At 31.9% G+C, this 16,498-nt stretch overlaps 1 protein-coding gene across 3 annotated transcripts in view; it reads left to right on the plus strand.

Moving 5' to 3' along the window:
* The window catches only part of LOC127702956 (borealin-like), a 31,122-nt gene extending 15,392 nt beyond the window's left edge, over window positions 1–15,730 (plus strand). The window contains exons 6-11 of one of the 3 annotated variants that reach the window (XR_007982602.1): window positions 873–954; window positions 3,768–3,886; window positions 5,556–5,633; window positions 5,963–6,062; window positions 11,560–15,051; window positions 15,090–15,730. Coding sequence is in view for 1 of the 3 variants with exons in the window: in XM_052207283.1 (XP_052063243.1) it covers window positions 873–954; window positions 3,768–3,886; window positions 5,556–5,633; window positions 5,963–6,062; window positions 11,560–11,679 (499 nt within the window). In the remaining 2 variants the exon portion in view is untranslated. Of the gene's footprint in view, window positions 1–872; window positions 955–3,767; window positions 3,887–5,555; window positions 5,634–5,962; window positions 6,063–11,559 lie in introns of all 3 variants that reach the window. The other 2 variants (XR_007982603.1, XM_052207283.1) reach the window with 2 other exon arrangements.
* Window positions 15,731–16,498: the final 768 nt, after the last annotated feature.

Raw genomic sequence — 16,498 nt, forward strand, 5'->3', positions numbered from 1 at the left:
AACAGAATATATGTACAGTTACATATTTACATTTCTTCTTCAATTTAAACTTCATTTCCTGAGTGTATCCAAAATCCGTCTGTATTCCAAGGAAGAGAGGAAACTTATTTATTGAGCTTTAGACTTCCTATATGTATGTCAGAACAAAGACAACATATGTAAATCACTGACACTCAAGGTTATAGAAACCTGGCATGAATATAACCAAGTGAAAATAATTGTTCAGATTTTTCCCACCTAACAATAATTGATTTTATTATACATTGTAGTTTTATAGTGTTATATAGTTAAAAGGTTAAAAACAAATTGAAAAGTTACTGTTGTATTTTGATGAAACTGTATATGATTGTAGTGGGATCATGTTTTCTGGTTGGTGTTTCTGTTTGTTTGTCTGTCCCATTTCAAGTGAAAGGTTTTAGTTAAGTAGTTTATCATAAAGTTGTGGTCACATCAATATTAAACTTATTACCGGTACATATTTTTATGCCCCACCTAGAAACATTATGTTTTTGGTCTGTGTGTCCGTCCGTTCGTCCATCCATCTGTCCCGCTTCAGGTTAAAGTTTTTGGTCAAAGTAGTTTTTGATGAAGTTGACGTCCAGTCAACTTGAAACTTAGTACACATGTTCCCTATGATATGATCTTTCTAATTTTAATGCCAAATTAGAGTTTGACCCAAATTTCAAGGTCCACTGAACATAGAAAATGATAGTGTGAGTGGGGCATCTGTGTACTATGAACACATTCTTGTTTTTAATATGTCAAATTATTGTTTTGATCCAGATTTTGAATTTCACTGAACACTAAAATGAGATTTTACAAGTGGGGCATAGTGTCCTTTGAACTCATATCATTTGCTTTTTATTATTTAGATCGAGACTCAATTCTATTAGAATGTATGATACTATATCAGAGGAAGGCCCAGCAGAAAATAGTATGATGGCATCAACAAAGGTAAGGCAGTGTTCCCGCCTGCCCTAAATAGAAGGGCGGCCCGCCCTTGGTGCCCTTACCCTCGCCCTTCTGCCCTCCAAAGTAAAAGAATGCACCCCTCTGCCTTTTCAAAAAAAAAAATTTCCAAATGTCATGCCTACTGGCATTTCCGGTAAAATTGTTACCTGATTGTGTAACACTAATTAACTGACAATGGGATTAAGTTAAATACCTAGTGCTTTGGCAGTTTTATTACCTTTGTTAATGATTGTTTACTGCTAATTAGTGGATTTAAGATAATTGAACAAATACTAGATATTTAATACAGAATGAAATGTCCACATGCATGTTATCCATTTGTAATGTTTATGTGCAGCATGTACACCTGAAAAAATTTATTTCAGTAGGCTTAACATAAAAAATAAAATCTTAAACAATTTTAAAGGCATACATAGTTTTGACTTAATTGGTAAAAAATGTTTTGTTTCATAACCATGAGAATGAAATTTAAAGAGGAATCAAAGAAATTTGTACTTTGAACATAACAAGATTCACTTCCTGTTTTTAATACTTGTATTTTATAATCCTCCTGACATAGGAGCACTCAACAAATTTATTATTAACAATGATGGAGAAAAAAGTAACTGTTTATACCTTCTGCAATATATTATTGCATCAATATAAAATATGATCATCTCCTGTCTCACTTGTTATATTTATAAAACTCCTTACTGAGGAGCACTTTGATATGCACTTAAAAATACTTTTTTGTAACAATTCAAATGATAATAAATAACTCTCAATAATATATATACTATATGTTTGAACAAGTAATTTAAATGTAGATAATTTAATTACATTCAACATTCAATTTTGCATGTATAACTCCATCTTTCAAAACTACTTGTTTATTTTGGTATAAGTTATAAAACATTGAAATTTCTGATGATTATTTTCCATACCAAATGTACAAGTTTGTTTAGATTAACATCAAAATGATGTGCTTTGCTTCATGGTATGATAATTTGATGAAAAAAAATTCTTACTGGAACCAACATCAATAACACATTAATTTCTGAATATGGTTTAAATACAACTAATGTTCTCCAGCTGAGCCTAGCAATATTCAAGGTAATTTATACACTGTCCATTATTGCCCTTAAAATCTTGGTTATAACGCTAAAGTGCCCTTTCAGACAACTAGCACCCTTCTGCCCTGAGATTCAAGCTGGAACACTGGGTAAGGTCTTATCTTTTTAGAAAGTCAATGTGCCAGGATAGGTACATTTTAAGTCAACTAGAAAAGACAATAACTAAGAAAATATTTCAGCTGCTTATAGATAAAAGGATTGATTGATTGATTGATGGTTGCTTAATGTCCAGTGGCAAATATTTCATGCATCTTCAGGAAGAGAACAAATTAAAAATAAATACAATAGGTAGGTCCTGTAATAGAGGCAGTCTGGGATGAAGGTCGGGAGAAATTTAGACTACCACTAGAAAATGAGGGTAAATTGGATAGGGACAGAATTTTACCATGCAACAGGCCACCTACGGACCTCTCAAGGGTTCTTATCGAGCAGAGAGCATGGCACTCTCTCTACACCAGGCATCGGATTTAACGTCCCAATTCTGACAGGACGTGGCTGCATACTTGTACATCCTGCACAGCCAAACAGACACCCCACTTTGGCAAGGGTTCTACTGCTGGTCGGAAGAAGACCTGTAGTGACCATATTTCTATTCCCCAGTCACCCTTGGGGAGTAGATAAAAGGAGATGTTGGATATACATCAATGAAACAGCAACTAAATGACTCAAAATAACCCAAAAAACATCTACAGGTTAACATAAGATCTAAGTGTCCATTTATTTTGTCAGGCTCTGAGTCGAGGCTGGAAATGAAAGGAATACATTATTTCACCGTTGAAGACAACCCAGAAGCAATTGTCAAAGACACACTCTTCCTTAATTTTAATTTTATCAATGTGTAAAATTGGTGGATGTACTCATGGATTATGTTTGTTAGTCTATCCCCATATAAGATATTTTTTTTATTTTTTGTAATTCATTTTTTCCACTCACAAGAGAGAAAAACAATAGGGACAAATTGCTTATATAAAACAACTCTTTTGATAGGCTGTATGTGTGTAAAGTAATGAAAGTATCCTACTTTTGGAAATTTACAACAGGTCAAAACATAATCTCTATGATTATTATTTTAATTAATTGCTGATAGTACAGAAATGATAATCATTCTGCAACATAAAGTTTTCGATTAACAAGGGAAATAAATCACTGAAAGTATCAGCAATGACAATAACTCTACACAATATAGTTTTCCATTAACAAGGGAGACAAATCATTGAAAGTGTCAATAATGATAATCATTCTACAAAATATAGTTTTCCATGAACAAGGGAGACAAATCACTGAATGTGTCAATAAAAATAATCATTCGACAAAATATTGTTTTCCATGAACAAGGGAGACAAATCACTTAAAGCGTCAATAATGATAATAATTCTTCAAAATATAGTTTTCCATTAAAAAAGGAGACAAATCACTGAAAGTGTCGATAATGATAATCATCCTACAAAATATAATTTTCCATTAACATGGGCAACACAAGCATGCAGATGTCAGTTTAGTTTTGAAACAAAGGTGGGTTCCACAGAGGAATTTCAAAAATAAAAATGAATAATTTTTACATCATGATGTAGTGCATCACAGAGTATTAATTGAATGAGAAATAATTATTTGTTTATTAACAGATAAGTAATGTTGTCTTTTCAATAGTTCATGTTTAGTTGAATGTAATACTATTTTTGGTAGAAAAAGAATGGAGTAAAGAAGGCGAGGAAAGGAAAGAACAGTAGCATTCTAGCCAACATATCTAATACCATGCCTCCACCAAGTATGCCTCCACCTCCATCCTCAGCGTATAGAAATGGGTATGGTAGAATTGAAAGTCACTTTGATTTTCCTTTTTTTTTAACTGTAACGTTTTCTGAATTTGATAGTAATTAAAAAATATCCGCTAAATACACAACCTATTTTTTAAAATTGGAAATGATATTGAGCAAAAATATGATATTTGGTGAACCCATTTGTTTGTTCTTTCTTCAAAATGTTTACTAATGATAAATGCTTTCATTACCCTTTAGTCCTCAGTTTGTGTGCGTGTCTTTGACACTACAATCAACTTTAGTATTTTGTACTGTTGTTTGCTGTTCGGGGTGTTGAAGACCGTACTTTGACCTATAATGGTTTACTTTTATAAATTTTGACTTGGATGGAGGGTTGTCTCATTGGCACTCATACCACATCTTCTTATATCTCTTTAGTTTATTCAGCAGAGCTGATATTAACAGAAATTATTAAAGGATTTTTATATTATTTTTGGGCCATTTTTGCTATCATGTATAATTACTATACTTCATGTTTAAATGCTAGTTTTGTATTGGTTTAAGAGAGGGTGACATTCTGATCTAACACATGGTTCAGCAGGTAACAAATTTCTGAATGTTACCCTCTTGTTCAGAGCAATAAGTTATCAATGATTTAAAAGATAATTAGTTACATGTAATTCTAAATATATAATATAAAAGATGATCTGTTGATAATAACAATCCAACATACTGTATCATTCAGTATAGAATTACATTATATGGACATGTCATATAATTCTGTAAATTTGATTTGCTGAGGCATTCCCAATAAAATGCAAAATATGACTGGATGTGCTCTCTATGACAACATTAAAACAATTCATTGAAGAACAAACCAAAGGTTTGATTTATATCGTTGTTTAATGTTTTTAGCATACAATTGTAATTGTAGGTTTGTAAAAGCTTTATTTGCACATGTTTAAGGAATAAAGTACCTCAGTGCATCACACAAAATGTTTTTTGGTCAACACTTTCAAACCCAAATAAGTTACAAAAAGAAGCATTCAATTCTTAGATAAATTAGATAATGCATAGGTGAGATGGTGCTAGAGTAGGTAGGTACCTCTGATAAACATTGTCTTGGTTGACATTGTTTTTTTTTTTTGGGTAACAGTCTACCCTATCACCCTCTCAGCTATGTGTTCATGTTATTTGTATAAAGGAAAATATAGGATATTGTATACACAAAATCACTATGCACACAAAAGTAAAAACCAAAAGCATAGGAATATTACTTTTATTGCTGTTCTTCATCAAAATACACTTTATTGAGACATAGATGCCTTCATTATTAAAAAAATCAGCAGCAGACTGAGTTCAAAGACAGTGATATTGAGTAACCATCAATGAGACGGCAACCCAGTTACAAAAAGAAATAAAAAAATGAACTAGTTCCTACAAATAGCAGACACCAAATTACATTATTGTAAACCAATTAATGTTCGCGGGTAGGGAAATAACGTGAAATTGTAAAAATTAGATTTTTTCCTATTTAACTTCATCAAATAAATTAGAAAATCATGAAATTAAATAGCCGCGAAGTGGACTAGAAAGGGCTTAACGTGAAATCAGCATCCACGAAAATAAGTTGGTTTACAGTATTTTGTGCTTAAGTAAATGATTTTGAGAATATTTTGTACTACTATATTGAGAATTTTTTGTTTTGCTATAGGTATTTTACACCTGTGAATAGAGGTTTAGCAGCTGCAGGATGGGATACCCCTATGATCACCCCCAAATTTGACCCTAGGTAAGTAAACAAGCAGGGAAAATCTATAGAAAAGAGCATTTCAAAACTGACTGTATGGGGAAAAAATAGATAACTATAAATTGAAAAATTATTCAGTGATTAAGGTATATTTTCAATATAACATTTAAAAAAGAGATCAATGCTTCTCAGACAAAATTTATACTTAGAAAAATCAGTAAAAATAAAATAGATATGTGTGGTTCAAATAACATGAAAGGTTTACTGGTTTTATTTCATGGAGAAATTGATTTAACAAATAAATCTCTTCCTTTTGTTTAGAAGCTATATATTTATTAAGTATAGCCATAATAGTGTTCTTTTATTTTTAGATTACCTGTTACCCCAACTCAGATGAGAGATGCTAGACCAGGGGAACTGTACATGTCATTAGGTGGTAGTCCTATTAGAGATCCAGTATCCATGATGCAGGTAAATGTTATAAAGGGCAGTGTTCAAGCTATGTTCTAAAGGGCAGTGTTCAAGCTATGTTCTAAAGGGCAGTGTTCAAACTGTGTTATAAAGGGCAGTGTTCAAGCTATGTTATAAAGGGCAGTGTTCAAGTTATGTTATAAAGGGCAGTGACCAAGCTATGTTATAAAAGAGAGTGTTCAAGCTATTTATAAGGGCTTTACAGTGTGATTTCACAGAACAGACAAAATATTGTTTTCTGGATGTTATCTTTTGAACCATATGTCCATCTTAGGTCAAAGGTCAAAGTGACAGCAGCAAACGATAGACTAAAATTAGGGCAAAATTTGGTTTCCAAATGAGATCTTCGAACTAAAGCTTAGCTTGAAATGTTCCTTTGGAAGGACAAGACCCTTTTCATTTTGGGGTCTGTAGGTAGATTGTAACCATCATAGTACCTCTATATAAATTGAGAATTTTGAGAAAATATTGTTTCCAGACAGCCAGAACTCTTATCTTTACAAATATTCACCAGTTCAAGAATCAAGGTCACATCAGCAATTCATACACTGGTATTTTGTCACAGAGGAAACATTTCAAACTTTTAAATAGTTATTATTGAAATTAGAATATGTCGTCTTTTTCAAGAGCATGTGCATAAAGAGTGTTTTTGATGTTTTAGAAAGTTCTGAATAAGTAAGTTACTACTAAAAAAATGTTGTACAATGTTGACAATGAGACAACTATACACCAGAGACCAAATGATGTAGATGTATGCAACTATAGGTCACTGTACAAAAAGGAGCAAAACCCATATACCATAGTATGTTTTAAATGGCCCAAAATAACATAATATTTTGGAAATTCCCTAAAATAGAATTGAATTAAACTACTTGAGAAGAAAACTTATTTCCATTGGTTGTTGGATGTGTACTGATTGTGATATTTTAGTCTTAGATACATGATTTTTTTTTTTTGGTTGTTGTTGGCTTTGAACTAGCTTTCAGTACTCTCAGATCTTTACTTAGTGTGTATTTTTTTGTGGGATGTATAGATATGCTGCCACATCCTGTCTGGTTTTCATTAGATGTTTTCTGCTTTGTATGGATCTGATGAGTTAAGCCTTTTTCAACTGATTTTTATACGAACGCAAAAAAAATTTTGTGGTCGTATATTGGTATGACGTTGGCGTCGTTGTCGTCATCGTCGTCGTCCGAAGACACATTGGTTTTCGCACTCTAACTTTAGTTTAAGTGAATGGATCTCTATGAAATTTTACCACAGAAGGAAGGTTGGGATTGATTTTGGGGGTTATGGTACCAACAGTAAAGGAATTAGGGGCCAAAAAGGGGCCAAAAATAAGCATTTTTGTAACTTCCAGACATAACTTGTGTGTTAGTGTATGGATATCTCTGACATTGTACCACAAGGTTCCATATCACAAAAGGAATGCTGGGATTGATTTTGGGGGTAATTGCCTCAAAATTTTAGGAATTAGGGGCCAAAAAAGGGGCAAAAAACAAGCATTTTTCTAGTTTCATGACAATAACTTGTGTGTAAGTGTATGGATGTTTCTGAAATTGTACTACAAGGTTCCATATCACAAAGGGAAAGCTGGAACTGAGTTTGGGGGTAATTGCCGAAATGTTTAGGAATTGGGGGCCAAAAAAGGGGCCAAAAATAAGCATTTTTCTAGTTTCCAGACAATAACTTGTGTTCAAGTGTATGGATCTCTCTGAAATTGTACTGCAAGGTACCATACCACAAAGGGAAGGCTGGGATTGATGATGGGGGTAATTGCCTCAATATTATAGGAATTAGGGGCCAAAAAGGGGCAAAAAACAAGCATTTTTCTAGTTTAAGGACAATAACTTGTGTGTAAGTGTATGGATCTTTCTGAAATTGTACTACAAGGTTCCATATCACAAAGGAAAAGCTGGGTTTGAGTTTGGGGGTAATTGCCCTAAACGTTTAGGAATTAGGGGCTGAAAAGGGGCCAAAAAACACATTTTTCTAGTTTCCAGACAATAACTTGTGTTCAAGTGTATGGATCCCTCTGAAATTGTACTGCAAGGTACCATACCACAAAGGGAAGGCTGGGATTGAGTTTGGGGGTGATGAATCATAAGGGGGTTCAAAAAATTGGGGGGGGGGATTTTTTTTTTTTTTCCTTTTTTTTCTTTTTTTTCTTTTTTTTTTCTTTTAAAATTTTTCATTTTAAGTTGGTTATTTCTGATTTATATTTAAAAGCAAATAATAATGATATGGTAGGAGATACACACCAAACAGGATGTGTAAATTATTATATAATAAGTATTGTGCAATAGCAAGAAATTTTCAATTGCACAGTATTGCACAATAGCAAGAAATTGTCAATTGTACAGTATTGCGCAATAGGAAGAAATATTTAATTGCACAGTATTGTGCAAAAGAAGATACTTCGTATAAATTGCTTATTTCTTGACCAATTTCAATGGGGTTTTATTCTTGAATTCTTGGGGTTCTTTAATATGCTGAATCTAACCGTGTATTTAGTTTTTGGATTTTGGGCCCCGTTTTTAAATTGGTCCACATTGAGGTCCAAAGGGTCCAAAATTAAACTTTGTTTGATTTCATCAAAAATTGAATTATTGGGGTTCTTTGATATGCTGAATCTAACCTTGTATTTAGATTCTTAATTTTTGGTTCCGTTTTCAAATTGGTCTACATTAAGGTCCAAAGGGTCCAAAATTAAACTTAGTTTGATTTTAACAAAAATTGAATTCTTAGGGTTCTTTGATATGCTGAATCTAAACATGTATTTAGATTTTTGATTATGGGTCAAGTTGGTCCAAATCGGGGTCCAAAATTAAACTTTGTTTGATTTCAACAAAAATTGAATATATAGGGGTTCTTTGATATGCTGAATCTAACCATGTATTTAGATTTTTGATTTTTGGGCCCCGTTATCAACTTTGTCCACATTGAGGTCAAAAGGGTCCAAAATTAAACTTTGTTTGATTTCATCAAAAATTGAATTCTTGGGGTTCTTTGATATGCTGAATCTAACCATGTATTTAGATTTTGGATATTGGACCATAATAGGTGAATGTCCAATTTAAAATTTTTAAGTTCTTAGACCACATTCATTCTGTGTCAGAAACCTATGCTGTGTCAAATATTTAATCACAATCCAAATGCAAAGCTGTATCAAGCTTGAATGTTGTGTCCATACTTGCCCCAACTGTTCAGGGTTCGACCTCTGCGGTCGTATCAAGCTGCGCCCTGCGGAGCATTTTATTATAGTTTGTTCTTATGTTGTACTGTTACACCACTATCCCAGGTTAGGGGGAGATTTGGCGCCAGGAAACTAGTTACACCCTTCCACCCCCACATTCTCTATGTGACTGTCCCAAGTCAGGAGCCTGTAGTTCAGTGGTTGTCATTGGTTCATGCAGGGCTTGTTCTGGGACACGGAATCATGAAATTAACACATTATTTTTTCAAATGCCTCCCTATCAAACTTATCGTGTGTTTCTTGGACGCTTGATTTTCTCCACATAAAATGTCTGTCATGTGCGGCCATTTCTGCGAAATATTTGTCAAACACGTTTTAACAGTACATTTTGTTTTAGGTGTAAAAAAAGGTCAATCGAAAATACAAGAAATGCTGAGTATTTCCAATTATTTTTAAAGTCTAAATTCATGTTTTGTTTTCTTTTTCCAAGTACAGTTCAGATATTCATATTTATATGATTTCTAACATTTTTGAGGATGACTAATTTCAAAGATATTCTAGATTTGCCCTGGAAATTTTCTTGAATCAAATTTAAAACCAACTCAACTCACAGTTATGTAAATTTAAATTACCTACAATTAATTTAGAATTAATAAAATTCCGTGTTTTATAATGTCCCACAAATGAAGGTTCCGTTTCTAAATAAACATGCCTCCGAAAAAGAGGATTCTTTACGAAAAATAAACAATGTTTGACAAGCAATTTGGAAAAGAATATGATGTGAATGAAACATTAACTAAAGGCAATTTCTGTCACCTTGTAAATGAAGCAACAAACTTATTTTTACAAAAATCAGAATGTTTTAATATAGGCTCTAGAGTAACAAGTACTGAGATAGAAGAAAATACTGCATAAAAGTTGTTTCTTTGAAATTACATATGACCGATCTGTAAAGTCAATACTATCAGATCTTTTCTAAAGAAATGAATCGTTTATGTCTATGAATTTCTTTACTTATTAATGAAAAATTAGTCAATCCTGTCACTCCAAGAAAGACTGTTAGTTTGTTAATTTGTAAAACCACCTAAATAATGAAAGGCAGTTGAGTTAGAAAGCTTTATTCTTGCATAATCATGTAAATTTCTTAACAAAGTGCTAAATTTAACAATTTTTTTATTATAAACGAAATTGATCATATTGATACATATATGAAATAAAGAAATGTTTTGCACAAAAAATCCAAAGTCAAGAGAAGGCCTTCAAATTGAAGTGAAAATGTTAAAATTGTATTTGACCGGGGGCTTTCCCATTTGACCACACTGGGCCTTACTTGAAGGGCGTCGTTGTCGTCAACAATGTATTAGTTTGTGATTAGGTCAGTTTTGTGGGGAAGCACTAGTGGTAGGTCAATGATATTTGGTATTCAGTTGTATTAGCATACGCACATCTCATTCCCATGGAGATTATTTGGCCCTGCCCCCTCAGTCATGGTCTACTGACTTGAAACTTTTGCTTAGTTTACATGTATTAGCTTGTGATTAGGTCAGTTTATGGGGAACTACTAGCGGTAGGTCAGTGATATTTGGTATACAGTTCTATTAGCATTGGAACATCTCATTTCCATGGAGATTATATGGCCCCACCCCCTCATTCATGGTCAATTGACTTTGAAACTTTTGCATAGTTTTTATGTATTAGTTTGCGATTAGGTCAGTTTATGGGGAACCACTAGTGGTAGGTCAAAGATATTTGGTATGCAGTTATACTACCATTGGCACATCTCATTTCCATGAGATTGTTTGGCCCTGTTCCTTCAGTCATGGTTCATTGACTTTGGATATTTTGCATAACTTACATATTAAAGTATTTTAATTTCAACATTTGCATTTTACTATAGAAATAACAAAAAGGCGAGACATTTCTCTGTGTTAACAGTTTTATTCATAAATAGTTTTGTTATAAATAAAGCCATTAGTTTTCTCAATTGAATTGTTTCATACTTTTCATGTTGGGCCTTTTATTATTTTTTTTTTACTCTACAGTATGGGTTTTTCTCATTGTTGCCTATAATTGCTTACATCCATTTCATTTGAACTTTGGTAATGGGTGCTATTAACAATTTAGTATACATTACTTTGGGGTTACTTATGCATGCACGGTCTCTTAAAATATGACATCACACAGAAAACTGTTTACTTGTACCCAATGTTTTACAATAAAAGAAGAAAAAAGTTTGAAATATCTGAAATGGAGTAATTATGAAGTTAATATTCAAGCTGCCATTATTTGTTTGCATTTCAGAATGTTTTAAAAGATAAAGAACGTGAACTCTTGGAACAGTTTGAATCTCCAGAAAGAATAAAGGATGTATTGAGTGCACTATCAGACATTATAGGGAAAGCTAAAGGGAATGGGGAATAGCGGATGAAACTTATTGTAGTTTTTCTTAAATGATTCTGTTTATGTACAGTACTTATTTTAATTTAACATATTTTTTATACATTGAGCAATATAGACTTTTAATTTTCTTTGATGCAATATTCAGATTTTATTGCATCTAGTTCAGTTATTATGTATAAAAACAGTACATCTAGACTGTATGCATGACATCACATTATATAGTCAATTACTTTAATATCGTGTTTTACATTTATAGTTGAATGGATCAGGGCTTTTCCATTTCAACTAGAAAAGTTTTAAGGAGAACTACTGGAGTCACCTCCATGCATGGTTTCTTAAACTACATAACAATAGACTGTATGAAGATTTTTTGATTACTTCTATTGGTGAAAATTGTCTGGTTTTCCTGTGACGAAAACAAAATGAAATGGAAAAGCTCTCATCATACTAACTGTTACTATCATGCTTTCGTGCTTTTACGTCTTCTGTTTTCTATACAGTCTCTGTGAGATTTGTCAACCTTTTTATCTGTCATTTTTTTCCTTGTATATCATTATGTATTACATGCCTTATTGTAAACAAAAATATTAACTGGGACATGATATTGTTTAAACACGAAAAGGAAAACCAAAACATTTTTGTTGGACTTTAATACGTATTAATGAACACATTAGCTGCACCCCAACAGTTTCATTTTTTGCTGAACAGGTGTTCCATGCTTAGAAAAACCCAAGGAAAAGGGATATATGGATATATTGTTTTTATATTTTATATGGTGAAATATGTGCATGATGAAATGCCTTCCAAATAACCCATTTTATTTTTGCAACAATTTCAGTACGTACAATATGGGTGTATCATGCTTACTGCTTAGAGAACGACCATTTAACTTCAAGGGGGGGGGTTATGGTTTTTTTCCTAAAAAAAATATTCTGATCTCCAATTTGATGAAAAAAAATATTGTGGTCAAGCAGATGACAAATAAAAATATTCTGAATCCAGATTATCACCATACCTTATAGTGTCAAATTTTGAAAAAAAATAATTTGATTGATAGCATCGAAAAACTAAAAAAAAAATGTTTACGCTTTTGCGAAAAAAAATTTCTGACTCAGACAAAAAATCATACCCCCCCCCCCCCTTGAAGTTAAATGGTTGCTCCCTTATTGTGTGATTTGTTCACTTTATAAGATAAAATGTATATGGACTCGTCATGTCCTTATGAAACGGAAAAAATTTATATGTTGAGTTTCACAGATTTTTACATTGCCTATCATAGGTCAAAGATTTTATAGTTGACAATTTGGTTTTACCAAAGATCTATCAATTCTGTGTAAGTATTACTATATTTATATTTCTTACATGGTGTATTGATTTTAATGCATTTTGTAGAGGTAATTTTTCATGAAAATAGTTCACATAGAACAAATAGATAAGTATCTTAATGTGTATAGGGTATATTCAAATTATAATATCTATTCGTCTTTCCAAATTTTCAGTAATTTGAATGGTTGTATACCCGGTACAGAAATGTTAAATGTACTATCCTTTGCTTAAGATGATGTTAACCAACACAAATGTTTTATTATAAATAGATAAGATTTGGGGTAAATGTCAATATGAAAACACTCCAACAAGATAAAAAAACTACAGATAAACACTTAAATATTTCTCAAATTTTTTATAATGAATCTTATATTGCAAGTATGTATGGATTTTCTTAGTTGTGAAAATAAGTTTAATGCAGTCTGCATCAATGACGCTTTTGGAGGAGGGGACCTAAAGGGTAATTTGTAGATTTTTTTTTCTTCAGAACATGTAAATTTTGTGCAAATCAAATACTATTAAAGTCATGCCTGAATCACTAGTGTTTTATACAAAATCAAAAGGAGGTTATAAGGTAGATTTGCAATACATTTTGATTTTTTTTATTCAAAGGTCCAAAAATGTAATGCTATCATACCTTCTTCTTCTAGGATTCTCTCAAATATTTAGATCAAGCATTCTTATGTAAATGTGTGATTGTTTAGAAAATATATATGCTGAGAAAATGCTGCGTTTTTTTTTTTTACGTCATATTTTTTTTTATGCAATGAACAATTCTTTCTTTATTGCTGAGTTGAAGAAAAAGACAATTCAGACAAGTTGTTTGAAAATAAATATTGTATATCTATACTTAGTCTAAAATATTGTCCTCAGTTATCGAATATTTTATTGTATGCATTTTGATATAACTTCAGAATGTATGCTGTCTTTTAAATTATCCTCACAATCAAAGATTCTCTTATGACCTTGCAAATTAACTAGGGATGTCAACGAGTACTAGAGTATTCGAGTATTGCTCAGTAGTACAGAGTATCGAATATCAAAACGATACTTGACTTATCAATTTTTTGTTAGAATATTGCTGTCTTCTTTATATAAAATTGATCTTCTTGAGAACCTCTTTTTGAAAATTAAATAGGCATCACTGATTAATCATTCTAGTAAATAAAATACATTTTGTTTCAAATGCTTGTGCTAACTTGCCATTTAAAATGCCTCCGAAAATATGTGGGCTATACCTAGGCCAACACTTTAAATTAAACATGTCTTAGCCATTCCGTCACATCAGTACTGTCAGAACCAATATTTTCGTCTGCAAGACTAATTTACAAGTTGCAAACCGACTGTCCCCAATAATACTTGACAAGAAAAGGTTTCCAAATAAAATAAATTTGTTGCATCCTCTGATGATCCTCAGTTAATAGTTAAACTTCTAATCCTTACGCCATTGTAAACATTAAATGTGTTTTCTTAACAATTACCAAATACTATTGTTTGATATGGTTTTTCCTTGTTAAAATTTAAATAGGTGTTCATTAAATTATATTGATTAGATTATTGTTTTTTACTAAATTAGTACTTGTAGGTACTGAGCTACTAATTATGGTGTGTATTTCCTTGTCCCAGATACTTATGTAGATGGCTTTTCGTCCGTCGAACAACAAACCACAGAATATTAATTACGTATTTTTGTGTTTCTGTGTTGTAGATATATTCACAAGCGAGTACTCAAGTATTGCTCGATAAAACCAACGAGTACTCGATTAGTAATTGTTCACCGAGTTGACATCCCTAAAATTAACCCAAAATAATTAAGTTATAATACCGTGATAAATTGCAATGTTTTTAAACTTCTGAACATGGACTTTCAAGAAATGTAAATACAAGCTTAGAGTAGACTTTGATGTCATTAATAGCCTTGATGACATAGTGTAGACTTTGATGTTGTTAAAAGTCTTGATGACATAGTGTACACTTTGAAGTCATTAAAAGTCTTGATGACATAGTGCAGACTTTGATGTCATTAAAAGTCTTGATAACATAGTGTAGAATTTGATGTCATTAATAGTCTTGATAACATAGTGTAGAATTTGATGTCATTAAAGTCTTGATGACATAGTGTAGACTTTGATGTCTAAAAGTTGGGCCATATGGTTATTTTGACAGATTTTGAGCAGAAATAAACAAATATCAGGAATTTGTTTGTTAAATTTAACACTATATACACTTCATTTGTGCTAATCTTTGTGGGCAGGCTATTTGGGACAGTGGGATCTTTTCTCTTTCATAACATGATTGAGACATAGTCAAATTATTTTGGAAGTTCACCATTTAACTGAATTTATTGTCATTTCATAGCTGTATCATACTATTAATTTTTTATATAAAGCATTTCCTTTCCATGGTTATACTTTTATGTTCATGAAAAGGAAATATTTCAAACCAAAATTTCAGTCTTTTCTTTAATTACATAGATTCAACATTTAATAATGCAAGTTTGAGAAATTTTTAGATAAACTGCAGTTTAGGACCAAATTGACCGAAATTGTACTCACTCCTTCAATTATGATTGTACTGTTGAATTTAATTATATTGATGGATTAAGACTACTAATTTAGCTAAATAAGTATATATGTATAAAACCAAACTATTATAGACAATTTGTTTGATGTATTTTGAAAAGTGGTATAAAGCAATACCTCTTTATACAGTCTCAGTTTTAAAAAATAAATAATCACCAAGTAGATGTGTAATGCTTTACTTTCTATTTAGGCATTTTGATCTTTTCTCATTTGTCCAAATGATGTATAAGCTTTTCCAGCATTTAGTGTTTATATTTGTGTGTGAACTGTCATTAACATAGTCAAGTACGGTTGGTGGCTGCGAACAGTTTCCATCCAATAACTTACGAACCTGTTCAACCAATGCTTTTCAAATATGTTGTTACTGTAATACTGATGATAAAATGGAGGTCTATTTTGATATTGATGAATTTTACTTTTACTGTTAAGGAGTTATGGTCCTTGATAAATAGGAAAATGGCACTTTGTGTTGGTTTCGTATGATCCGTTCAACCAATACTTTTCAAATTTAAATATGTTGTTATTGATGACAAAATGGAGGTCTTTTTCAATATTGACGATTTTCACTTTTACTCTTCAGGAGTTATGGATATTGATAGATTGGACTATGACACTTTATTTTTTGTGTCCGAGCAATAACTTTTGAACCGATCAAACTAATGTTTTTCAAATAAGAAAATGACACTTCATTTTATTTCATAGCAATAACTTAACCGTTCAACCAATGCTTTTCAAATTTTAATATGTTGTTCCTGATGAAAAAATGGAGGTCAAATTTGGATATTGACAATTTTCATTTCTACCTTTTAGGAGTTATGGTTCTTGGTAAATAGGAAATGGCACTTCAGACATGTCATTTCCGTGCCATAACTTATGAATCGTATTACCAGTACTTTAAGATTTTTGTCATAGAAATACCGGGTGTCCGTCCG

The sequence above is a fragment of the Mytilus californianus genome, unplaced genomic scaffold (genome assembly GCF_021869535.1).
Source record: "Mytilus californianus isolate M0D057914Y unplaced genomic scaffold, xbMytCali1.0.p SCAF_5, whole genome shotgun sequence".
NCBI lineage: Eukaryota > Metazoa > Mollusca > Bivalvia > Mytilida > Mytilidae > Mytilus > Mytilus californianus.